Genomic DNA, 26,868 nt, shown 5'->3' with positions numbered 1-26,868 from the left:
CCCCTCTCTCTCTGCCCCACCCCGCTTGTGCTGTCTTTCAAAAATGAATAAATATTAAAAAAAAAAAAAGACGATATATGACATAATTGTTCATTATGAGTGGGGAGCATATTCCAAAGCTCAATGTATTATACTTCAGGTACCTCACTCACATACGTATTTGTTGACTGATCTGATGGGGCTAACATTTAGAAACTGGCATCTCATTTTTAAGGTACAGGTGGCTCATTTTAGTATAGTGCATGCTTGAAAATGAATTTCAACTTGTGGAAACACATACATAACAATGGCTTTTGAGCCTTCTGCTGGCAAACAGAGCCCTTCCAGTGTCCAAGGATATGGTCTGGTGTAAGGGAAAAACGTCTCTCCCTGCCACCTCATTCTAAACCCTCCCTTCCTAACTCCCAAGGCAGAAACTACAAATCACAAAGGGTAGGCTAAATCATGTTCCCTATATTTTAAGAAAGTACAGAGAGATACAAGTTTTAAAAACATTTCTATCAGGAAAAGTTACACAGTAGATCTCAGAGGTAAACGTCACAGAGGTAACTAGGAGAACTCACTTAAAGGGGAACACCTCATTGCTCTGAAACAGATAAATGTGGTTACATTTTAACTATATGGTGCGAGGCCAGAAAAAGGTCATCAGTAAATACTTGCAGAATTAAAACAAAAGACCGACTAGGTGACAAATGAGGAGACCCGGTACATGCTCTAGCTGGCCACAAAAGTGACTTTGGACCCGTCCATTAACTTCTTCTAAGCTTACTTTCCCCAAAAAGAAAAATCGCCTAAACTGCCTATAAAGCTCCATCTAGCTTTGAAATTCTGTGATTCAAGAAACAGAATGAAATTAGGGGTCAGACATTCACTTTCTAAACTATTTCAAATACTTTGTTACCTATTTGACAGGGAACTACTGTCAATCAACCAGTAAGGATCAGGGGGCAAACTGTGAAATCTGAAAATTCAGTAGGAAAAGCAGCTTTGGTTTATAACAAAACTCCTACTCTTCAGGCATGTGTGTATTACTGAGACAGGATACATTTATAATCTGTGTTTTTGCAGAACTACATCACATACTACACATCAGCATTAAAACACAAACAGAGCATCTGAACGCTTTACTACTTGACGTATCATTTCCACACATTCCATTTAAGAAATAACAAGAAGCCCCTTATGTTGGAATTCAAAGTGAATCAAAGAAACAAAAACAAAACTTAACTCCCTCTCCCAAATTTTTCTGCCACACTTGATGGCACGACACTCTTTTACTATTTCTTTGTTTTCCCTTCAAGGTTCTGTGATGTTCATTTAATCCAGATCCTACTCTTAACCAAATTCAAAGGGGGTGGAGGGCATAGCTATGTTACTTTCCCAGATATCAGCCCCTTTCACCCTCAACCCTGCCACCAGCCGCAGAAGCTGTCGATGCAGCATAAACGCAGGCATCGTCATCACTGTAAATCAAAATATCTAGACTCACTGATTAACACAACTTGAGAGCTAGCTAAGATCTTAACAGTACTCTATGCCAACAATCTTATTTTAATTTTTAATTGTAAAACTAGTAAGTATTTAGTGAAAAAACATAAACCAAACTTCACAGAACCTTTCCCTTGTACTCTGCATCCTTAGGTAAGGTTCTTTCTCTTCCAGCTCCCACCCCCACTCTCTTGCCTTCCCTCAACCTACAGCTCTAATCACTGTTAAGTTTGATTGATGAGCTTTTTAATGTCAGTTTATTTATCTATAAAGTAGGGATAATAATAATGCCTACTTCACAGGATTGTCTTAGATTAATTTATTAGTTAATTAATTTAATACATGTAAATTGCTTAAGACAGTGCTTGTAACTTACTGCTATGATGTTACAAATGATGTTACAAAAGATGTTAGCTGCTATCAGATTTTAACCAATCCCAGACTGATGAATATTTAGGTTTTCTTAATGTTTCATTGCATCCAACGTTTTGATGACCATCCTGTTCACTTGACATGTTCATTTGACATATTCACAAATGTTCACTTGATATTTTTTTTTCTGCTGTGTAAATTCTTACAGGTGAAAAATACCGATTCAGACGCATACTCTTTCAAAATGCCGACTGATGTGCTCAAACCAGCCACCAAAAGTACTCAGCCCAGTCTACTCCATCTGATAGTGTGTGAGAGCATCTTCTTATTGTCTTCCACATCAAGCATTAATAATCTTCAACACTAGGTATTTATTAGTCTTTGCCAATCTAGTAGGAAAGGATGATCGATGTTTTACCTTCCATTGGAAGTTAAACACCTTTTTGTGTTTAGATTATCTGTATTCTTTTATTATTTATTTGCCTGTTTATATTTTATGGGGAAGGTCAAGAATGTTTTCTCCTGGGTCCACAGGAAAGGAAACACTTCCGTGCCTTATGCCCCATCCCAATTTGGGAATGTGATGAACAGACCTCTGCTTCCCGTCAATCCCAGCAGGATATCACTTTTAAGTGAGGTTCTCTCTTGTAGCACAGATTAATTGCTTCATCAAGATCCAGCTGCTCTTACTGCTCAGACATAAGCCAAACTCTCCTCTTTCATTAAAACTTAGATGTCTTTGGGGCGCCTGGGTGATGCAGTCAGTTAAGCGTCCGACTTCAGCCAGGTCACGATCTCGCGGTCCGTGAGTTCGAGCCCCGCGTCGGGCTCTGGGCTGATGGCTCAGAGCCTGGAGCCTGTTTCCGATTCTGTGTCTCCCTCTCTCTCTGCCCCTCCCCCGTTCATGCTCTGTCTCTCTCTGTCCCAAAAATAAATAAACGTTGAAAAAAAAAATTAAAAAAAAAAAAACTTAGATGTCTTTTCTTGTCCATTCATATTCACAAACAAAACTGGTAACTGGTGAGAGCTCCGTTAGTATTTGGGTAGGTCACTATTCCATGTCCCCAGGAAAACCTCCTGCCTGCTAGTCTCATTAAGAGAAGTTGGCAGATCCGTTAAGGGATTTCACTTCCTGGTTGGGATTTCTTCCCCACCCCTGTCCAAGTCTCTTGTGGCCTTTTATTTTGTAAATGAAGAAACTGAGGTCCAAAGAGGTGTAGCACATACAACCTGGGTCTGTTATCTCCTAATATTATGTTTTGCTACTAAACACTGAAACAGCCCCTTCCTGTGACTGCAGTCCTTAAATGCTTCCCCTGCTAATTCCCTTCCTCCATGAACTTCCGGGTTAGGGGTGAGAGCTGGTGATTGCTGCTTCCGAGCTATATTCCTTCTCCAACTCTTAGAAATCTGATTCCAGCTACTGGTGCAGAACTGAGGGGGAATGGGGGTAGGATTCACCTTAGCCCCCTTCATCCGGCACACTCCTATCCGCCCTTCACCTGAAACTTCTCTACACCTGCAGTCTCTCTCCAGAACCACATGTCCCATCCCCCTAAATGGCTTACTCAATCATGCCTAATACAATTCTTCAATGTCAGTGGATCCTTTGGCCCCTCTCCATTCTCCCTATTCATGCACTCCTCCTTTCTTTCTTTGCCTCCAATCCAGCTCACGTTCCATATTCCATCATCCATGTCCCAATCCCTCCTGCCAAATTACTAAATCCCCTTAGTCCTTCTGCACTGTATTGTATCCACCTGGAAAACACCTAAGCCTTCAAGAATACAACAGCACACCTTCTTCATACCTCAGCTGAGTGTTGTAGGAGAAACTCCCCTAAACAAGGCACACAGTTCCACCATTAAGCCTGGCGACCAACAGCTTGCTGAACAATGCCAACAATCCTGTTACCTTTCTCTGGCCAAAGTGCCATGTGATTCTTCACAACTTCAAGCCTGCATTCTCTGCAAATCTCCACTCCCCAAGCAGATGGCCTTGCCTGGTAGAATGCAGAATTCTCATGTCAGCTGTGCTAAGTTAGTGACTTTCTATTCTACTCTGTGGTTTCCTAGACACACAGTTCCTTAGAAGGGAAGGAGGTGTGGACTGAGCAAGAATCCTGCCTATCCCCTCCCCTAAATAAGAATAATTCCCAGTTACATCTATGTTACTCATCAAACTTTCTGAATAAATGGTTCTGCTAAAAGGGATTTGCAAACATTTATTAGATCTACACATCCCACCCACGTGGGGTTTTGTGTAAAGAGCACCAATACATGAGCAAACAAAAGGACAGCTGCTCTGACTGCAGAGGAGACACACTACTGCTCAGTTTTCCCATAATTCTCCACCTCAGCCCTTTTTAGGAACCCTCAGGCTCTGAAGAACACAATAAAAAAAATAAAAACAAACACAACATTGCTCTAGGCAAAATAGGCGCCTACACTTGTCCCCTGAACTTCCTGCCACTGAGTCTTAGTTCATACTTTCTCTTCAGCTTGGGATGTCAACAAATGAAAATTCATGAGAATAAGAATTTGTTCCAAGTCAGTGACTTGAAGAGTACTGGGCACATAGTAAGTGCTCAGTAAAGACATGTTGAATGAATACTTTTCCTCCTAACCTCCTGTCAAAGTCACTCTTCAGTGTCAATGCAGATAGCATCTTCTTTAAAAAGTCTTCTACAGTCCTGCAACATAGAATTAGATTATGTGTCCTACAAATGTTGGGCAGTAGGCCAGGCATGAGGATACAGAATTTAAGACAGAGTCCCTGCTTTCAGAGGCACTCAGTCTGGAACTCTTATACCTACATGAGAGTCCTTATATTAATCTACTTTATATTCATGTATTTATTTACTTATTCAATAACTATGTGAATACCCCATCACACGACAAACACAGAACTTGTATCTCCTATTCTCTTGTCTTCTAACTACCACAAAGGTGAGATTTAACAATTCTTGAACTGCATTTAAAATAATTATAGGGGCGCCTGGGTGGCTCAGTCGGTTAAGCATCCGACTTCGGCTCAGGTCATGATCTCACACTCCGTGAGTTCGAGCCCCGCATCAGGTTCTGTGCTGACAGCTCAGAGCCTGGAGCCTGCTTCAGATTCTGTGTCTCCCTCTCTGTTGACCGTCCCTCACTTGTATTCTGTCTCTCTCTCTCACAAATGAATAAATGTAAAAAAAAATTTTTTTTCAAAAACTGGATGGAGAGACAACTACTTTCCATATGTTCCTATATGGTCACTAATATTAGAGCATGTATCATTTTTGGATTTAAAATATGAAAACTTTATTCTATTAAATATATAAAAAAGGCTTTTTTGTGTGTTTTAGTTTTAATATGGCATTCCTCAAATTCTGAGCATTTAACAATCATCCTACAAAATATAAACCACTCTGCTATACCAAGCCCCTTGATGAGGAAAGGAAGAAGGGCAGAGACGGTACATTAATGACTTCTCTTCTCACAGAAAGGCTCATATGGTGAGGGGAGAGAAGGGAAAGGGATAATGTTGAGGAGAAAAGATTTAAACACAATAAAGTGTTAATTAAAAAAAATAAAACAATGTGAAAATGCAAATTATTGGCAGATTCCCAAGCTTCCTTTAAAAAAAAAAGGCCAATTAACCCATATGTGTTAAATCATGTTTCCAATGTTTTTCTTTTCCCCTTTGGTCAGTATCGTAGTTGTGAGTCAAATTCCACATACTAGGGGCACCTGGGTGGCTCAGTTGGTGAAGTGTCTGACTCTTGATTTCGGCTCAAGTCACGATCTCACGGTTGCGAGATGGAACCGCATGTCGAGCTCTGCACAGAGTGTGGAGCCTGCTTAAGATCTGTCTCCGTTCCACCCACCCTTGGCACCCCTCCCCCATGCTCTCTCTCAAAAAAAAAAAAAATCCACATACTAAATCCCCTTTAGGAAATACACTGTATCAAGAACACCAGCAAACATTCTAAAAGCCTGAAGTCACTAGTTTAGAGCACTCTAGGATAAGTACTATTTCATCTGCTTTCAAAACCTATGCAGTAAGTCATTCCTAGACTATACTAGGTGTATATACTAGGTGTATATACTAGGTGTCTTATATCCAGCACCGTAAAGGAATGGGATGGCTGCTATGATTCCTACACCCTGATATCTGCATAGCACTTTACAGTTTAAAAGCTCTTTGATACACATGAATCAAATGTTCTAGCTCATTAGAAAGCATTCGAATAAAATACATACACCTATCATAAACATATGCAACAAGTTAATCTCTGATCAACAAAAAGGTGGCAGAGCATGAATTTGAAATGTATGCTTATGAGCCATTATGAATATCGGTTACAACTGTATAGCAGATACCTAGGTATTTTCATAAAGGGAAAACTTTAGCTGAGAAACCACACAAAACCAAAAGCTCACTATAACTTTCATAAACAAAGATCAATTTCTTTGAACAAACTATACTCCAGTAGATTGTGACTAACAGTTAAGAAGTAATCCACTCACAGTTTTCTCCTAGTACATCAATAACAAACACGGAAAGAACACCTGGGTGCCTCAGTTGGTTAAGCATCCGACTCTTGATCTCAGCTCAGGTCATGATCTCATGGTTCATGAGATCAAGCCCCACATTGGGCTCCACGCTGTCAGTTCGGGGTCTGCTTGGGATTCTCTCTCTCCCTCTCTCTGCCCCTCCCCCCCCCCAAAATAAACAGACATGAAAGAAATTTTTTTAAAAATAACAAACATGGGAAAATCTGGGCTTTAATCCTTGACAAATTATTTCTCACAACACTGGTTCCCCAAAGGGAGGAGGGAAATACTTGGTAAATCATGCAATGATGATTTTGCAAAAGGATTAATATAACTGTACTATTAAAGTTTGATTAAGATAATTTTTTTTAAGTTTATTTATTTTGAGAAAGAGATTGAGAGAGAGCGAGAGAACACAAGCAGAGGAGGGGCAGAGAAAGAGGGAGAGAGGCTTCCAAGCAGGCTCCATGCTCCACGCAGAGCCCAAAGCAGGGCTCGATCTCAGGATAATGAGATCATGACCTGAGCTGAAATCAAGAGTTGAACACTTAATTGACCGAGCCACCCAGGCTCCCCAAAATAATTACAGTTTTAAAACTGAAAAACTTATGGAGTGCCTGGGTGGTTCAGTTGGTTAAGCGTCCAACTTCGGCTCAGGTCATGATCTCATGGTTCATGGGTTTGAGCCCCGCGTTGGGCTCTGTGCCGACAGCTCAGAGATTGGAGCCTGCTTCAGATGTGGTGTGTCCCTCTCTCTCTGCCCCTCACCCACTCACACTCTATCTCTGTCTCTCAAAAATGAATAAATGTTAAAAAAATAAAAAACTGAAAAATCTAATTTAAAAAAATCTAACTAGGCACGCAAAATAACACATATGCCAAAATGCCAAACACTAAAAATGAAAGACATATTTCTATTTACTTTTAGATATGGCAAAAATGAACAAATCATATGCTTTCCACTCACTGGAGGTATTTTACACAGATTATATAAGACTTTTTCAGGAAAACACTCTATATAAATGAAGCCAGTAAGGCATACTTTCAGATATTTAGGATAGTCCAAATAGACTCTTCTCTTAGAGAAGAGAATGAAAAATAGGTCTGCTCACAGAGAAACAAGACATCATAAAATGAGTAAGAATAAGAGTTCAAGTGTAAGACTCAAATGAGGTTAAGTAATAGCCAGAAAAGGCCACGTAAAGCACATCCATTTAAAACAGAGATCAATTTTGACAATAAGAGTGGGAATGAGAAGTCACATTAGGACACTCTTGAAAAAAAATGTTTAAATAGTGTTTTTAAATCTTATATGTAATAAAATATATAATAAAGTTCTATATGTAATAAAAAAATAAGGTTATAATAACTATGTGCTTATTCTTAGGATGTAAAAACAGTGAATCAAATGTTGCGTCTGTGGCAAAAATTTTTCCAACAAACTGGATGAGAGCCGATTCAACATCATTTGATTTCCACAGTGCAATCATAAAGAAGGGTTTTTGGTTCCGGAGAGTTTTTTGTTATGTTTTTCCCCCAAAACAAAGGCTACATGAAGTTTCCCAAATGCCTGTCTTCATATATTTTAATATTCAGATCATCTCTTTTTAAATGACTCTAACTCAAGGTCATCTTTCTTGGCCTTCTTCTTCTTCTTTACTTTTTCGGTAACATCCGAAAACCAGCTAAGGAGCCTATCCCACAAAGAAAGCAAAGACAGATGCACAGGGTAAGTGAAGTGGGGTTGTGGAATGGAAACTAATTCTATGACTGGCACATTAGTGAATATTTTGCTTTCCTATACAACTCTTCCTGTAACCTCATATTGGAGGGACTTGGATAATGAATTCTCCACTAACGAGAAACCCCTGTATTTGTATCCTTACTACCTGCTGAGATAACAAGAGGGGATGTACATCCTGGTCTGAATGTCTTAGGATATGTAAAATAGATCTCGGTCAGGACCACATTACAAATGATTTTTTTAAATGCAATATAATACTGTACCAAGGTTGTCAGGGAGTTCCTTTTCATATAGAGCCTCTCCAAGTACTGTAGTCCCTCATCTTTCAGTAACTCCAATGGAAAATGGTGCAGATTCCTGTAATTTAAGAACAAATTCTTGTGCTTTTCCAGCCTTGCCACAGAGATCGTCTTACAAAGTTCAGATGCCATGACTGAATGTATCCCATCAGGCACACTGCAGCACTACATCTTGTCAAAATTGGTCCATTTCTAAAGAGAACAAGAAAATTGAATCATTATGATAGTGCTCATAAGCATTGCCAAATAAACCAGTTAGCACACACAGCTATTAGCAGACACTAAAGAGAGAGTTACACATTTGATCCCTATATTTTTCCTTCATAACAACTGAACATATTTAGGAGATGAGAGCAACTATTTAAATACTCTCACTACTTAAGCAATGTGTACCACTTCGCAGCAACAGTCCTAACTGAAAAACTAGTTCTTGAACTTGAGATAGGAATGCCTAATAGAAGAGAGACTAGTTTCATAACATGCACCCAAAGAAAGCTTAAAAATCAGATAGAGCAAACCCGTTTCCTTCTTGAGCTACCTCACTTTACGTGTAGCTTAAGGTGTTTCAAAAATATTGCTAAATACATACAAAACATCTAGACCACTTACAGCTTTACTTTCCTCATTTCTTACTATGTACAGAATATTGTCCTATATCCTAATTTTTTCCTTCTTTTACCTCTATTTTTTTCCTTCTTCACTTTGTAGATTATCAGAAGCAGTAAAGAAACAGGTCCAGGAATATACAGTTGTATTATTTCAATGAAAGAAGAAACACTGCACTAGGAAATAAGAACCTTGTATTATTTTCTTACAATCTTTTCAGGCCTCAGTTGCCTAACATATACAAGGGAGACAGCAATTTATTGGTAAAGCCCAGAACCCAGAACAGATTAAATTCCCTTCTAGCTCTGAAAGTGACCGGGTAGGAAGAGAAATAACATTTGCCATCTTATCAACTAGGCACAGAGCAGAAACAAACTTCACAATCACTTAACTAACACAAGAGGAAAAAAACTCAGAGCTTCAACAATGTTGTCCAAGGTCAAATGGCTCATAAGGGATAAAAGCAAGGACTCCCCCCTCCCCACTTTGGGGTAGAGATGAGGGTGTCCAGTGGATTTCAAAGACTGGGTTCTTCACAGGATTCCAAAGGATATTAAGGAAATGCAAAAACATTAAAAGGCTGAGTGAGCTCTGTGCAAAACCCTCATTTTCCTGGGCATCCTTTCTGGAACTCCCTAACTGAAAGTGCCTTTCAAAGAAAAAAATTTTTTTTCTTAAGAAAAACTATTTTCACTGGGACTTAACACAAAGTTAGTGCAAAATGCAGTAACATAAGCGTTCCATTAGCAGAGTTTTGTAACTTTTTTGGTAATTTTCTATTATTTCCAAACTCCCAATTCCTATCTAGTATGAAAGCACTTGCCATTTCATCGAAAAGGGCAGACAATGTGGAATATTCAATAATATCCCTGGTGCAACATAAGAATTCAAAACCTTCCCATACTGATTCTACCTACACACTTAACCTGTTTTTATGAGACATATGTCACTTTGAACAACATATTCCATCTTTCTACATCTTAATTCTCTGACCTGCAAAGTAGAAGGGAACTAAACCAGAATCGATGATTCTGTGTCGAAAGAGAAGTTTGCCGGGTTATTACTCACTGAAGTAGTAAAGTGGAAGCAGGTTAGATGGCTCACAAGGGCTGCAAACTTAACACATTTTGCTTTTCATCAGCAATCCGAATTCTCCCCAGTGTTTTTCATCCCTTAAATGGAAAGCTTTAAGTCATGAGTGGGTCCATCCTGCCATTCACCTGGTACCTCCAATTTATCTTAAGGCCAGTGGTTTCCATCTCCGAAATACATCTCAAGTCCATCCACATCTCTCCACCAGCCAAAACCAAAAACCACTCTCATCTCCGGCCAGAGCCGTGAGTATTACTGGTGTCCACTCTAGATACTTTCTAACACATTAACCACTTAGCAGTGGACCTTTAAAAATGTAAATCCCATGGTCCCTTCTCAGGGAAACTCACTCCCTAGTGCACACATATCAACTAAACACAGCCTTCAAACGTTTGTAAGAAAATCAAGCTCTTCCCAAGCATTGAGGGCTCCTCACAATCTGGCCCCCCCTCCCACCTCGCTTCTCCAGCCTTATCTGGAGATAAGATATACCCTTCCCTGGCTTCTCACCAAGCTCCTGGGCTTTTCTAGTCCTTTTTTCCTAGTCTCTTGGAAGAGTCCAACTCTTCACACCAGTTGCTACCTCTCCTCTTAGCCTGGAAAGCACTGTCCCATCAACCTTTGGGTTTCAAAGTAAAAATCACTCTTCTCCTGTTATTTTTTTTTTTTTTTTATATGGAGGCCTCCTCACGATCTGGAATCTAAATATTTACTGGTGTATCTATTGTCAATCTAGCCAACCGACTGGAAGCTCCTGAGGGCAGACGTCTTGCTCTTTCTTCACTCTTGTATACCCGCCTGGACACAATATCTAGCACAAAGCAGGTGCCCTCAAATGGCATGTAATACTGCAAGGTAGATTTTTTTTCACTTTCTTATCTTTGGTCATCTTGTAGATACTACATCCTAAATGCTTGCTAAGTACCATAAAGATCCCTAACCCATACAACTAACTACACATTGCAATAGACATTATTTAGCCTGTTTTATACATAAGGAAACTGAGTTTCTCAGAGGGTAATAACTTGCCAGAATTCCAACCCAGGTGGGCCGACTCCAAAGTCTGTGCACTGCCTTACAATATAGCCTTTCAGGCACTTCAGTGTTCAATGGAGCCTGTTTCTTCCATATTATTAAATTTAAGTAGTAGCCAACGCTTATACAAATGTGAGACTACAAAGCAAAACTACACCCAAAATCCACACTCACTGATGAAGATCCAATAAGAGAATTCAGTGTAACCTAATTGCTTTCCTTCTGAATCCTGAAGGCTGGGATTGGGCTGCCTTTAAAACATCATTTCACCCTGCTAAAATACATCTGGCTACAAAGGCAGTGTGGGAGATAAAATCTACATAAATGAAATCTGAAAGGTGCCAATAAAAATGCTAATGGTTTTCCAAAACGCATTCATTGGCAAGATACAGCCTTTACCAAGATGGTTAATTTCTTCCACAAATTCCCTTCACTACCTCTTAATCTACTAACGATAAATGGGACACTTAATAATATTAACGGTATGCCAAGTGTACCTCCACAAATTTTCTGACATGTAAACACCAACCCACTTTATTATTGTTTAAAACAAGTAAACAAATCCTTCCACCTTAAGAAAATCCACACATGTTAAGCAGGTGTGTGTAAAAGGAGACCCTCAGACTGACTTCCGTATTTAATTCAGTAGAATACCCACTCCAATTTTCTAATACTGGAAATTAGAGAATTAAAAATTGTATATTAAAAGCACTTGTAAAAGACTGTTTTCCCAGTAAGTCTTGGGCAAAACACCTGCCGCTTTGCCCGAGTTAACCAAACACTAAGGTCGTTACAGTTTGGAAGCAGCGAGCTCAGTGGCAGGGATTTCACAGACCCGATATCGGAATTCTGCAGCCATAGAGGGCGGGGAGGGCCCGGCAGCTATGGCGACCCGAGGCCGGACGGGCCCGCTCGGGCCAGGGACCACTCGCCGCTGCCCGGACGCATCTGCCGGATCCAGCGTGCTGTCCGGGGAGCCGGGTCAGGGGGCCCTTGGCACGCGAGCCACCCGAAGCAACAGACGGCCGCACTCACCTCGGCGCCGGCGGAGCCAGCGCTCCGGGCGCAGGCGGCGCTGGACTGCCAACCGAGGGTCGGAGAGAGGGGCGGGGCGCCGACGGCAGTGGGCGGGGCGAGGCGAGGACGGCGGGGGGCGGGGCGGGGCGGAACCCGAGCTCCTGAGAGTTGGGAGGGAAGACGGAACATCGCGATAATTCTCCCCTGTTCTCGCGGTTTCAAAACATCTTGCACGAGATGTTCGTTTTTCAAGCGCTGTGCCTATTGGCCAAAAGCTCGGCTTCCTCCAGCCTGGCCTCGTCCGTAGCTTAACTTAGACTTCCGGCTCCGGCTGGGGTTTTGCTGTGCTGAGGGCACTTTTTCCCTTTACTCGTTGAGGGGGGCAACTTAGCCCTTCCCAGCCTAGGGACTTGCCAATAACTGATTTGTTCTTTCATTCATACATTCATTCAGGGACTCGTGCACTTACTCATTGTATACATTGAGGAATTACAACAACAGTAGTAACACCGAGCGCTTATTGTGTACCAGGCGGCGTTCTAAGAGCTGTGCACAATCCCTTAAACCCTCACAGCAGTCTCATGACACAGGTACTAGTATCATACTCGTTTAACGAATGAAAATCTGATGTCTGGAAGGTTTATGTAATATGGCCAAGGTTAGTTATCCAGAGGTGAGCCTAAGCATGGGATTTAAGGGCTCACTGTGCGCGCTGACAGGTTCGTTCCAAAGATGAGGTGCGTAACCTAGTCTCTGCTCTTGAAATACCTAAAGTCTATTGTGTGAAACGGTTGCTAAAAAGGACACTAACAGCTGAGTAAATTAAATATTATGGCAGTTCCTAGAATGACTGAGTAGGCCGTCAATAAATAATTCTTCAAGATGAGAATTCCTATGTCCGCGGAAAGATAACATCAAAGGAAGAAAGCATTATGCTAGTAAAAATAAAAATAATAATAGTAACAATAATAATTCTAAACATTGCTAAGGAACATTTTAAAAACATTTATTTTTTAAATATGATGTTTGTTAACATGGCAACTTTCTGAAATGAAGGGTTTTTTAAACTTCCTGTCATGAATCTGCTGTCATTCATTGTTCTTTGAAAAGCTTGATGTTGATTAATTTATTAGCGATTCATTGCCAGGCAACCTTGACTTTATAACTAGTTTCCTGTTGGTTTATTTAATTACTGTTAGAGATGAATCTCTAAAGCAAAGTTATACTAAATGAAAGTAACATTTATTCCAAGACGAGGTATGAGTTATAATGAAACACTTACCAATTACCTATTTATTAAACCTGGCCGTCAGAAGTTCTGGAACTATGTGGCATGGTGAATGTTATGTACTTCTAAGAACTTTGATATAAATACTTAGATACCTAAGAATTCTTAGATACCTAAGAATTTGTAGTACTTAGGAACTTTTTGCTGGACTTAAAACGAGGAAACCTAGTTTATGTAAAAACAAAAATAGGTTATTAAGGATCAACCTAAATAAAAAGACTTGCTCCTAATACTGGAAAGTGACTCCAAAAATGATTAACAAATAGGTCTTTTTAAAAGTAATCAATGTTAGCCACTTAGTTTTCATTTCTTAAAAACAAAAGAAATATTTTAATGCATTAATTTAACATCCAATTTTTTTAAATAAAATTTTTAAGTTTATTTTGAGAGAGAATGAGCTGGGGAGGGGCAGAGAGGAGGTGGGGGACAGGATCTGAAGCAGTTTCTGTGCTGACAGCAGAGAGCCACAGCATGGCTGGAACTCAGGAACTGAGCCCCAGTCAGATGCTTAACAGACTGAGCAACCTGGGCATCCCTAACATCTGATTTTTGTTTTTGTTTTTTTTCCATATATATAAGTATAATTTATTGTCAAGTTAGCTAACGGACAGTGTATATAGTGTGCTCTTGGTTTTGGGGGTAGATTCCCATGAATCATCACATAAACAGCCAGTACTCATTCCAGCAAGTGCCCTCCTCAATGCCCATCACCCATTTCTCCCCTCCCCTGCCCTCTCCCATTAACCCTCAGTTTGTTCTCTGTGTTTAAGAGTCTCTTATGGTTTGCCTCCCTCTGTTTGAAACTATTTTTTCCCCTTCCCTTCCTCCATGGTCTTCTGTTAAGTTTCTGTGAAAACATATGATACCTGTCTTTCTCTGTCTTATTTCACTTAGCATAATACCCTCCCATTCCATCCACGTTGTAACATCCTATTTTTGATCATAAATAATGAATTATCTTTAAATAACTTCTACAGCCCTGAAATTGCTATAAAAACAGCCAAGGGATTCTGTGCCAGAATGTCAATTTGAATGTGTATCGATTTTCACAAAACACTCAAAATTCCTTAATCTGGCAATTTGGCAATCTTTGACAAACTTTAACATCAAAAGGCAGCAATACCACTTTAAGAAAATTCCAAGGAAAAGAAAACCCCATTTTAAAATTCCCACCTCTGGCCCTCTGGGATTGGGTTGCAAACTTCCACAAAATACTCTCCTCCACTCCCTATTGGTGCATGCTCTATCATTCATTGTTCGCCTGGAGTTTTGTGAGGTACCAGGTTGCTTTACGGGAAAAGACTGCTATAATTTAGTCTGCAACTGCCCTGCTTTAGACTTTTTCATGGTGATTAATTTGTACAAAGAATCACCAAACTCATACAGCGGGAACCAAACTGGCAAATCAGGCTGCGGAGACAACTGTGTAATTCGCTCGAAAAAGAAACAGAGATCCTCTCCTGCGTACTGGGTAAATTGACAAAGGATTTTACGACACAGAGATTTGAGAGTTAAAGAAACTTTTCCGGTTTTTCGATAGTTTTAAAGGAGTAAGCGTCAAAGGAGAACCAGATAAAATACAGGCACAATCGTGGCAGGAAAAGGAGTATTTAGAAGCTGTTTTTAGGGTGAGATTGGAAGAATGTTATTTCCAAATAATCATTGAATTTTTGAATGGTAAAGGGAACAAGGGAAAAGAAAAAGATTAATTATAGATTATTGTATTTCCTAAACTGCTGTGATTTATTGTTGTTTAATATGGATTTAGAGGGACACTTAGTAATATTATTGTAATTGTTAAGTGAAATACATATTTCTGTATACTATAATACCTATCATAATAGATAATCAAAATATAAGAGAAAATTAGAATCCGCTTTGGATCCAAAATTTGTGTATATTTGTAGATTGGGTAATTCAGAGACAAATCTGCTAATGACCCAGGAAAACATAGTGTTGTTATATGTACCAGAATCAATGGGTAATTAATATAAGGATAAATTCTCAAAAAAGAAACCCAACATATGTATTTTCAAAATGATATTTTCATTAAAATTATGAGGGACACCTGGGTGGCTCAGTCGGTTGCGCCGCCAACTTAGGCTCAGGTCTATGATCTCACGATTCGTGGGTTCGAGCCCTCCATCGGGCTGTATGCTAACAGCTCAGAGCCTGGAGCCTGCTTCAGATTCTGTGTCTCCCTCTCTCTCTGCCCCTCCCATGCTCACACTCTGTCTCTCTCTCTCTCTCTCAAAATAAATAAACATTAAAAAAAATTAAAACATGAAAGCTCAGGAAAATATTGATAAGCAAGAATAATTTTTATTTGAAATAGCAATATAATGTATTTTTTAGGATTCAGCCAAATATATAATGCCAAAGTATAGCACCTTAAAGATTCTTCATGTATTAATTCAACTAATAAATATACTTCGTGGCACATCTATATCTACAGGGCATAAATTAGAGTAGGAATGCAAAAAATATTTTTTGAATGGCTTCTGTTATAGGGGGATATAAAATAATAAAATAAAGTCTCTCAAAAAACTCATACTCTAGCTGGGAAATGAGGCTTAAAACATCTAAACCAGAACTTCTGGACAGCTCTTGATGCATAGATACCTATTGTAAACCACAGGCACTTCAAGAGTATATATATCAGTGTGACCTGAAACATTCAGAGGGAGCTTCACAACATGCTTAAGACCCAGTTTGGTCCTGAACAATAGGCAAAATTTCAGTAGATAAAAAAGGAGGGAATTGGCATCCCAGGTACTGGTTGAGTTGTTAGCAAATACGTGCAAGCCTGAAACATGATGGACTCTGACTGCAGCAGAAGGTTCATTTGGGGACCTGTTTTTCGTGTGTGTTTTTTTAAGCAAAAAAGACCCCCAAAAAGTTGCATAAAGAGTCAAAATTGCAGGAATTAAGGGGTTTGGTCCTAGGTTTTCAGAAGGAGTGAGACCTAATGAGAGTAGTAACTGAAGAAGATAAAACTGATAGCCTAATTTTAGATAGTTCCAAGAACAGAGACTAGGAATTAAAAGGACTTACTACTGTAACTAATGGAGTACAGATTGGTTAGCAGCCTTGTAAGAGACTTTATCCAAATTACTTTACTTTCCTATGGTTGACTAACAAATCTTAATGCATTTCTTTGCATTTTTCTAAAGCGTTGAGCTTATTTTTGGTCTAGTGGTACAAATACGAATTTTACTAGGTGTGGTGGTAGTTGTGCAATTAACACAAGTAAAAGGGATCATTGTTCACATTAGATAAGTTCTTATTCCTTTTCCCTAGGATTTAGAACTATTTCTTGGTTCTGTTCAGCTGAATTGAAGGAATTTCAACCAAAGCAAAAACAAAACAAACAAAAAAAAACCCTTATGATTGAAGAACATCATGAGAATATGGGAGGTATTCTTACTCAGACTGTAGGCTTTCACCTGACGTGTTTCTCTGAGACAAAACTAAATTCCATACACTCAGTGAGCTGCCACCAGGTATCAGATACTTTCCACAGTGTTGGGCAAACAGGTGAATCAAGGATTAGCTCCCCCGATAAAAAGTAAAGTCCTTCAGAAACACCAAGCTGGATGTTTGCCTCCTGCCTCAACACTTGCTTCAAAGAATCCAAAGCTCATCCATCCTAGTTTGTTTTTTTTCTTTTTTCTTTTTTGAGAAAGAAATAGCATGAGGAGGGGAGAGGGGCAGAGGAAGAGAGAGAGAGAGAGAGAGAGAGAGAATGCCAAGCAGGCTCCACACTCAGCACAGAGCCCGACGTGGGGCTCTATCCCACAACCGTGGGATCATGACCTGAGCCAAAATCAAGAGCAGCGCTCAACTGACTGAGCCTCCCAGGCATCCCCATCCTAAGTTTTTGATCAGTGGTTCTTAGTTAAATAGAGAAGGAGGAATCTCTGGCTGTGGAAAATAATCTTTGAGACAAGGCCCCCTGCTGCAGATGACCGATGTGGTGGACCAAATTGCGCTCACCAAATTTACGCCAATATCTCATTACTCCCCTGTATATCCTAGCCCTCTTTGCAGTTCAGGGAAGAATGAAATGTTAGCACTCGTGACCTGTGTCACTTCTGGCCAATAGCGGTGAAAAGCTCATCCACAGTTTTCCAATCTCCCGGTGTGCCGTGACGCCTGTTAGTTAAAGCTTGGTCAGCTTGGATCTCTAAGTGACTTTGTGGATCATACATTCCACTCCCCACCCCCTACTCTGAAACCAAATGAGTCGATAGCATGAAGGAGCTAATGTTACCTCATTTTAGCCTATCCAGTCGTGTCCGCCTGTTAGCAGGTTTTCCCCTTGGGACATTGGCATTTCATTTAAGTTTTTTGTTTGTTTCTTTGTTTGTTTTTTAATTTGAGAGGGAGAGAACATGTGAGCGGGGTAGAGGAGCAGAGGGAAAGAGAGAATCTTAAACAGGCTCCACACTCAGCATGGAGCCTTACACGGACTCCATCCCACAACCCTGGGATCACCAGCTGAGCCGATATCAAGAGTCAGAAGCTCAACTGACTGAGCCACCCAGGTGCCCCTAAGTTTTCTTCAGTGAAAAAAGAACCTCCATAGGGGCACCTGGGTGGCTTAGTCGGTTAAGCATCCGACCTCGGCTCAGGTCATGATCTCGGGGGTCTGTGAGTTCCAGCCCCGAGTCAGGCTCCGTGCTGACAGAGCCTGCTTCAGATTCTGTCTCCCTCTCTCTCTGCCCCTCCCCCACTCAAGCCCTGTCTCTCTTTTTCTCAAAAATAAATAAACATTAAAAAAAATTTTTTTTTGAAGAATTTCCATAATTAACTGAGTTTCAGGTATCAGGTGTTTGGAGAGAGAACTCACATCATGAAGATGGATTTTCTATTTTTTATTTTTTATTTTTTGCTTCTAAAAATTATTTTATCAGATTGGACAGTTTCAGATAACAATATCTTGCCATAAGACAGTAAACTGATTTGCAATTTCTAATAAATGATCTAACATTAATTTCTGCACTAACACATTCAAATCACAAAAAGAAAATCCTGCCAAACATATTTCAAAGATAAATGTAAAATGTGCATCTGTGTGCATATTATAAAAAGAAAAATATAGGTTTAAGATATCTGCCTTTCATGACTAACATTAAAAAAAAAAGGATTTTAAGAAAAGCATCAGACTTGCATGTTTTCTCTTTCTTCAATAAAGTTTTCTTTTTTTCCTTTTTTTTTTTATAATTTATTGTCAAATTGGTTTCTATACAACACCCAGTGCTCATCCCAACAGGTGCCCTCCTCAATGCCCATCACCCACTTTCCCCTCTCCCCCACCCCCTCAGTTTGCTCTCCGTATTTAAGAGTCTCTTATGGTTTGCCTACTTCCCCCTCTGTAACTTTTTTCCCCTCCTTCCCCTCCCCCCTGGTCTTCTGTTAAGTTTCTCAGGATCCACATATGAGTGAAAACATATGGTATCTGTCTTTCTCTGCCTGTCTTATTTCACTTAGCATAACACTCTCCAGTTCCATCCACGTTGCTACAAAGGGCCAGATTCCATTCTTTCTCATTGCCAAGTAGTATTCCATTGTATATATAAACCACATCTTTATCCATTCATCAGTTCATGGACATTTAGGCTCTTTCCATAATTTGGCTATTGTTGAAAGTGCTGCTATAAATATGGGAGTACAAGTGCCCCTATGCATCAGCACTCCTGTATCCCTTGGGGAAATTCCTAGCAGTGCTATTGGTGGTCATAGGGTAGATCTATTTTTAATTTTTTGAGGGACCTCCACACTGTCTTCCAGAGCGGCTGCACCAGTTTGCATTCCCACCAACAGTGCAAGAGGATTCCTGTTTCTCCACATCCTCACCAGCATCTATAGTCTCCTGATTTGTTCATTTTAGCTGCTCTAACCGGCATAAGGTGGTATCTCAGTGTGGTTTTGATTTGTATTTTCCTGATGAGGAGTGACGTTGAGCATCTTTTCATGTGCCTGTTGGCCATCTGGATGTCTTCTTTAGAAATCTCTGTTCATGTCTTCTGCCCATTTCTTCCCTGGATTATTTGTTTTTCGGGTGTGGAGTTTGGTGAGTTCTTTATAGATTTTGAATACTAGCCCTTTGTCCGATATATCATTTGCAAATATCTTTTCCCATTCCGTCGGTTGCCTTTTAGTTTTGTTGATTGTTTCCTCTGCAGTGCAGAAGCTTTTTATCTTCATGAGGTCCCAATAGTTTATTTTTTCTTTTAATCCACTTGCCTTTGGAGATGTGTCAAGTAAGAAATTGCCGCAGCTGAGGTCAGACAAGTTTTTTCCTGCTTTCTCCTCTAGGGTTTTGATGATTTCCTGTCTCACATTCAGGTCCTTTATCCATTTTGAGTTTGTTTTTGTGAATGGTGTAAGAAAGCGGTCTAGTTTCATTCTTCTGCATGTTGCTGTCAAGTTCTCCCAGCACTATTTGTTAAAGAGACTGTCTTTTTTCCATTGGATATTCTTCCCTGCTTTGTCAAAGATTAGTTGGCCATACTTTTGTGGGTCCAATTCTGGAGTCTCTATTCTATTCCATTGGTCTGTGTATCTGTTTCTGTGCCAATACCATACTGTCTTGATGATTACAGCTTTGTAGTAGAGGCTAAAGTCTGGGATTGTGATGTCTCCTGCTTTGGTTTTCTTCTTCAATATTACTTTGGCTATCCGTGGTCTTTTGTGATTCCATACAAATTTTAGGATTGCTTGTTCTAGCTTCGAGAAGAATGCTGGTACAATTTTGATTGGGATTGTGTTGAATGTGTAGATTGCTTTGGGTAGTATTGACGTTTTAACAATATTTATTCTTCCAATCCATGGGTATGGAATGTTTTTCCATTTCTTTGTATTTTTCATGAAGATGGTTTAATTGTTCATCCAGTAAACATTTCTTGAGGCCTACTAGGTGCCAGGAACTAATGCATATGATCTATGTATTCATAGAACCATAACATTAATTTAGGGTTGGTTTTCAAGATTTGGGAGTCTCAGCCACATTGTTTCGAGAATTAGGGCTGTCCTATCTTAGGAAAGTCCTGTAGTCATAGATATTTAAAAGCCAGAATTACACATAAAAGTGCATTGTTTATTCAGGTTTATAGCTATTTTTAATGGCTTTAGTGAAGTGTTATTTACATGTCATAAAATTCACTTATCTTAAGGATACAACTCAATTATTTTTTAGAAAATTTAGAGTTGTGCAAGTATTAATCACATTGGAATTCTAGAAAATTCCATCACTTTAAAAAGAACCTTATGCCCATTTGCAGGCACTTCCCACTCCTACCCCAGGCTAGGCAATCACTGATAAACTTTGTTTCTATAGGTTTGCCTTGTCTGGTATCATACTGTATGTGGTCTTTTGCATCTGGCTATAGCATAACGTTTTTGAAGTTTATCTATGTTATAGCATGTATCAGTATTCCATTCCTTTTTTATTGCCAAATAATATTCCATCATATGGACAATACCACATTTTGTTTATCCATTCACCAGTTGATGAACATTCGGATTGCTTTCAGTTTTTAGCTAGTGTAAATAATGCTGCTATGAAGATGTGTACAGCTTTTTGTGTGAACAGGTGTTTTTGGCCTCTTGAGTATATACCTATGCACGGAATTGCTGGTTTATGTGGTAATTCTATGTTTAACTTTATGAGGAATTACTCAACTGCTTTGTAAAGTGAATGCACAATTTTACTTTCTGCCAGTGATTTATGAGAAGTCCAATTTTTCTACACCCTCTCCAAAGCTTCTTATTGTCTGTCTCTTTGATTATAGTAATTCTGGTGGGTGTGAAGTGATTCTCATTGTAGTTTGGATTTTCATTTTCCAATGAGTAGTGATTTTGATTTTTTGCTTATTGGTCATTCATATATCTTCTTTGGTAAATTGTCTTTGCAAATATATTTTAAATGTTTTTATTTATTTTTGAGAGAGAGAGAGAGAGAAAGAGAGAGGGAGAGAGCACGCATGTGGAGGAGGGGCAGAGAAAGAGGGGGACAGAGGATCCAAAACAGGTTCTGCACTGACAGCAGAGAGCCCAGTGTAGGGCTTGAACTCACAAATTGCAAGCTCATGACCAGAGCAGAAGTCAGATGCTTCACCAACTGTGCCACCCAGGCACCCCATGTCTTTTCATACATTTTGCCTATTTTTTCTTGGGTTATTTGTCTTATTACCGAGTTGTGTTTATTATTTTTGGGGGGTTGAAGTTCATTATCAAATATGTGATATATCTACAAGTGTTTGGAAACATATTTGCAAATATATTCTCCTATTTTGTGAGTTGTCTTTTAACTTTCATTATGGTGTCTTTTGAAGCAACAAAAATTTTTAATTTTCATGAAGTCCAATTTATCTATTTTTTTCTTTTATCTATTGTGCCTTTGGCATTGTACATAAGAAATCTTTGTCTAACCCAAGCTTATACATAGCCCTATGTTTCCTAAGAGTTTTCCAGTTTTAGCTCTTACTTTTATGCCTTTGACCCAGTTAGAGTTAATTTTTGTATATGGTGTGAGGTAGAGCTCCAGATTCTTTCTTTTACATGTCCCTATCCAGTTGTTCTAGCATCATTTGTGAAAAGGACTATTATTTGCGCCTTGAATTACCTTGGTACTCTTGTCAAAAAATAATTGACCAGGGTGCCTGGGTGCCTCAGTTGGCTAAGCATCCAACTTTTGATTTTGGCTCAGGTCATGATCTCACAGTTTGTGAGATCAAGCCCCACATTAGGCTTTGTGCTTACAGTGTGGAGCCTGCTTGGGATTCTCTCTCGCTCTCTCTCTGCCCTTCCCTCACTTGCATGAGTGCTTTCTCTTTCTCTCTCTCAAAATAAATAAATAAACTTTAAAATAATAGTAATAATAATAATGATGATAATAATTGACCTTAAGTGTAAGGGTTTATTTCTGGACTCTCAATTCTATTCCATTAATCTACATGTCAGTCCTTATGCCAGTACCACTTGCTTTGATTACTGTAGCTTTTTAGTAAGTTCTTAAAATGGAAGTGTGAATCCTCCAACTTTGTTCTATTTTGGATTGTTTTAACTATTCTAGGTCTCTTGCATTTCCATGTGAATTTAAGGTCAAATTATACTCTCACAAAAAAAGGCAGTTGAAATTTTGATAGGGGTTACATAAAATTTATGGATCAACTTGGAGGGTATTGCTATCTTAATAATATGAAGGCTTCTAATCCATGAACATGGAATATATCTCATTTATTTAGGTCTCCTTTGACTTCTTTCAGCAATGTTGCATAATTTTCAGTGTACAAGTTTTGTACTTCTTTTGTTAAATATATTCCTAAGTACTTCATTCTTTTTGATGCTATTGTGTGTGGAAATGTTACCTTAATTTCATTTTCAGATTGATAGATATGTAATTTTTGTTTATTTTGTATCCTCTGATATTGCTGAAATTGTTTAATAGTTCTAGTAGGATTTTGTTATTGTTTTTGTTTTGTTTGGGTGTGTGTGTGTATCTCCCTTAGAATTGTCTCCATATAGGATCATGTCACCTGATAATAAAATTTTATTTCTTCCTTTCTAATCTTCATGCCTTTTATTTCTTTTTCTTGCTTTATTGCACTGGTTAGAATATCCACTACAGTCTTGAATACAAGTGGTGACAGCAAACATCCTTGCCTTGTTTCCAATCTTACAAGAGAATTATTCAAACATTCACCATTAAGTGTGATGTTAGCATTAGGGTTATTTTTAGTTTTTATTAGCCCTTTATCAGGTTAAGGAAGTTTTATCCTAAGTAGATGTTGGATTTTACCAAGTGTGTTTTTTTTTCTGCATTTATTAAAATGATCATGTAGATTTTGTCTTCTATTCTATTAATGTGGTGTATTACATTAATGATTTCAGGTGTTAAACCAAATTTACATTCCGGGAATGAAGCCCCCTTGGTCATAATGTATAATCTTTTTTATATGTTGCTGGATTTGGTTTTCTTTCTTTTTTTTTTTTTAAGTTTATTTATTTATTTTGAGAATGACAGAGAGCACAAACAGGCAGGCACAGAGAGAGAGGGAGAGAGAAAGAATCCCAAGCAGGCTCCACACTGTCAGCGTGGAGCCCAACTCAGGGCTCAAACCTGAGCAAAACCAAGAATCGGATGCTCAACCAACTGAGCCACACTCAGGCCCCCTATATTTGTTTTTCTCATATTTTGTTGAAGACTTTTTGTGTTCACAATCATCAAGGGTATTGGTTTATTGTTTTCTTATTATGTCTTCATCTGGCTTTGGTATCAGGATAATATTGACCTCATAGAATGAGTTGTAAGGGATTTCCTCCTCTATTTTCTGATAGAATTTTCAAAAGATTCGTATTACTTCTTTAAAGGTTTATTAGGATTTGCCACTGGAGCCATCTAGGCCTGGGCTTAGCTTTGTGTAAATGTGTTTGGGTTTTTTGTTTGTTTGCTTTTGTTTTGTTTTGTTTTGTTTTAGAGAAAGGGAGAGAGAGAATCTCAAGCAGGCTCCACACTCAACATGGAAACCAATAAGGGGCTGCATCCCACGACTCTGGGATCATGACCTGAGCCGAAATGAAGATTCAGACACTCAATCGACTAAGCCACCCAAGTGCCCTGCTTTGTGTAAATATTTTAAATTACTAATATAATTTATTTACTTGTTATAGTTCTATTCAGATTTTTTATTTCCTTTTTATACAGTTTGGGTATTTTACATCCTTCTAGGATGTTTTCCCATCTCAGCTTTTTGATGCCCCAGCTTACATAGGGGCAACGTTGCTTTTTAACTAGTAGACTCTCCTACAGTCATAATGGTTGTTATTTTCCAGGAGCCATGCCCTGGGGGCTCCTGCCCCTCCCTCAAGTTTCCCTGCATCTCCCCACAAGTCAGCACCCAAAGGTTAACACCTGTAACAGCAGGGGACCTTCTGAACCTAGCTCCAGCATAGTTTCCATCTATACAGATTGGTTGGTCCTCCTGCTATACCAGTTATTAAGTTTTTGAACATCACCTCTTGGAAATGGAAGACTGAGACCCCACTTCAGACCTCTTCTTCCTCCTATTTGGATCTGGGGCTGATCGTATACTTCAGCATTCTACTGGGCATGTCTGGCAAAAAGAATAGCATCAATTGATTGGGTATGTCTGACCGGCAGTTGTAGGTACTGATTGAGAGGCCTGGGAAGCTTCACCCAAGGCTGAAAGGGAGAGGGTGGTGGGTGGGGCCTGGGCTGATATCTAATGAAAATTTAAACCCCAGCTATGGCTATTACAAGGAAAAGAAAAGTGGCTGATGATAAGCATGTAGCTCCAAGTAAGTGAACTGAAGAGTCTGTCTTTGTGCTAAAAATGTTCCTACATGATGCAAGGCACATTGAAATGGACACGTATTTAAAGTGGGGTCATGGATTCAAATGTTTCCAGAAGCCAGGCTGGCTAATTGCTTCAGAGGTGCACATTTTGGTATTTAAACATCTCTGAAATTGGAATGCGTGTTACAATTGATAGCAGTGTTGTTGTTTTTCTTAGTGATTATAAAATAGTAGTATATCTTATAATCTTGTATAAGTGATGGTTTAGATTAGATTCAATGTAGGAAATGAGTGGCAAGTGACATGGGCCAGGAAAACCACACCACTTAATGTCAGCCTTTCACTTTGAAAGAAAGGTATGGTGGAGAGCCTGGGTGGCTCAGTCAGGTAAGTGTCCAGCTTTGGCTCAGGTCATGATCTCAGAGTTCATGAGTTTGGGCCCCACATCAGGCTCTGTGCTGACATCTCAGAGCCTGGAGCCTGTTTCACATTCTGTCTCCCTCTCTCTCTCTGCCCCTCCTCCACTCTCTCTCTCTCTTTCTCTCTCTCTCTCTCTCAGAAATAAAAATAAACATTGAAAACAACAAAAAAAGAAAGGTATGGTTACAGAGACTTATTCTTTTACAATAAGAAGCAACATAGGAGTGATGACTGATGACGAATGGAAACTGCTTTGCTGCCTCCATGTCCAGGAGCAATAGGGAGTGATGGCACCTGGCACCTTACCTCCAGGACTTCTGCTGTTCATTCCTTGCTGATTGTTGCCTGTGATGACGTCAGCCCAGTGGTGATAGGTGTTCTGAGTTTTCATAGGAAGCCAGAAATCCAGAAAACTAGATCTTTACATCTATGTGAAACTTGTAATTTTAAAATACTGGCTTAATTGTTTTTTAGCTATCTGGCCAAAAAGAAGAAAAGTATGTGCAAGTTAGCTCCAGCCTGGGAGTGCCCGGATAATCTCTGTTTTAAGGATTTAATATTAAGAGGCAGCATTAGACAAACCATGTTTTACCGTCAAGCCAAAAAAGAAAAAAAGAAAAATCAACCCAATGTCAAAGTTTAACATTAGGTTCGAGGCCTGGAATAGCAATATTACAGAGCATATTACTTACATAGTTTCTAAAATTTCATCTTTGCCTCTTCTAAGTAGAAGATAAGAAAATGTGGTTAAATCTGTTGAAGATGTTACATTTCCTGGTTATAAAAACATATTACTTTTTAATTTTTTTAAATGTTTATTCATTTTTGAGAGACAATGCAAGCAGGGGAGGGGCAGAGAGAGAGGGAGACACAGAATCCAAAACAGGCCCCAGGCTCTGAGCTGTCAGCACAGAGCCTGATACAGGGCTAGAACTCATGAACCGTGAAATCATGACCTGAGCTGAAGTTAGACACTTAACTGAGCCACCCAGACGCTCCTTTTACTTTTTAAAATGCAGTCTTAGGTTTCCAAAGCAAGAGCATTTGCTTCCCACTGCTAAAGACTGACTGGTCAATGAAAGTCAGACCAAATTATCAGAAGACCAGGGTCCTGATTCTGCCTGTGTGACATTGGGCGAGTAATTTAGCTTCTTTCAGCTTCACTGTCCTCATTTATAAAATAGGGTTAGTCATATCTGCCTCCATACCTTACGTCAAAGTGTTATGTGAATATCACATAAAGTGTTATGTGAATATCAATTATTGGTAGTGCCCAAATCACATGAGTAGTTGGGCCAGCACAGACTCTTGAGTCTCAGATTCCCGATCCCAATCTCCTGCTCTTTTTGTAAACTGTAACACTTATTGAAGTGATTGGATCATCAGCCAATGGGGTGAACAGATGAGAAAGCTTAAGTCAAGAGGTTATCAGAAAAAAAGTCAGCTACCATCTTGCAATCAGGGATAGCACGGAGTTTCTGTACAGCCGTCTCTGTACAGTCTCTTTTAGGCAATGCGTAGATGTTGAACTGAAGGATTAGCCTTAAACATTTTGAAGGTCTGCCCAGGAGTGACTTTTGCTGGGATCGACGGGCCTCTGTAGCATTCTCACATAGCTTTCTCACAGACTGGCCTTCAGCTAGTTT

The 26,868-nt window shown here is 39.4% G+C and overlaps 2 protein-coding genes across 14 annotated transcripts in view; one reads left to right on the top strand and one right to left on the bottom strand.

Moving 5' to 3' along the window:
- Window positions 1-26,868, bottom strand: part of LRRC28 (leucine rich repeat containing 28) — a 181,207-nt gene that overhangs the window by 139,761 nt on the left and 14,578 nt on the right. For 2 of the 4 annotated variants that reach the window (XM_027067956.2, XM_027067959.2), the window contains exons 1-2: window positions 12,210-12,326; window positions 8,406-8,633 (exon numbers count right to left, since the gene is read on the bottom strand). In XM_027067956.2, the coding sequence (XP_026923757.1) occupies window positions 8,406-8,573 (168 nt within the window). In that variant the 5' untranslated portion in view covers window positions 8,574-8,633; window positions 12,210-12,326. Of the gene's footprint in view, window positions 1-8,405; window positions 8,634-10,115; window positions 10,220-12,209; window positions 12,327-26,868 lie in introns of those variants that run through there. The other 2 variants (XM_027067958.2, XM_053223621.1) reach the window with 2 other exon arrangements.
- Window positions 14,733-26,868, top strand: part of TTC23 (tetratricopeptide repeat domain 23) — a 104,808-nt gene continuing 92,672 nt past the window's right edge. For 5 of the 10 annotated variants that reach the window (XR_008299003.1, XR_008299004.1, XM_015069018.3 and 2 more), the window contains exon 1: window positions 24,653-24,804. Coding sequence is in view for 4 of the 10 variants with exons in the window: in XM_015069018.3 (XP_014924504.1) it covers window positions 24,753-24,804 (52 nt within the window). In the remaining 6 variants the exon portion in view is untranslated. The other 5 variants (XM_053223619.1, XM_015069016.3, XM_015069017.3 and 2 more) reach the window with 5 other exon arrangements.

Source organism: Acinonyx jubatus, chromosome B3 (assembly GCF_027475565.1).
Source record: "Acinonyx jubatus isolate Ajub_Pintada_27869175 chromosome B3, VMU_Ajub_asm_v1.0, whole genome shotgun sequence".
NCBI lineage: Eukaryota > Metazoa > Chordata > Mammalia > Carnivora > Felidae > Acinonyx > Acinonyx jubatus.
The sequence above is the reverse complement of the archived record's forward strand: the minus strand, read 5'-3'. Positions and strand labels throughout refer to the sequence as shown.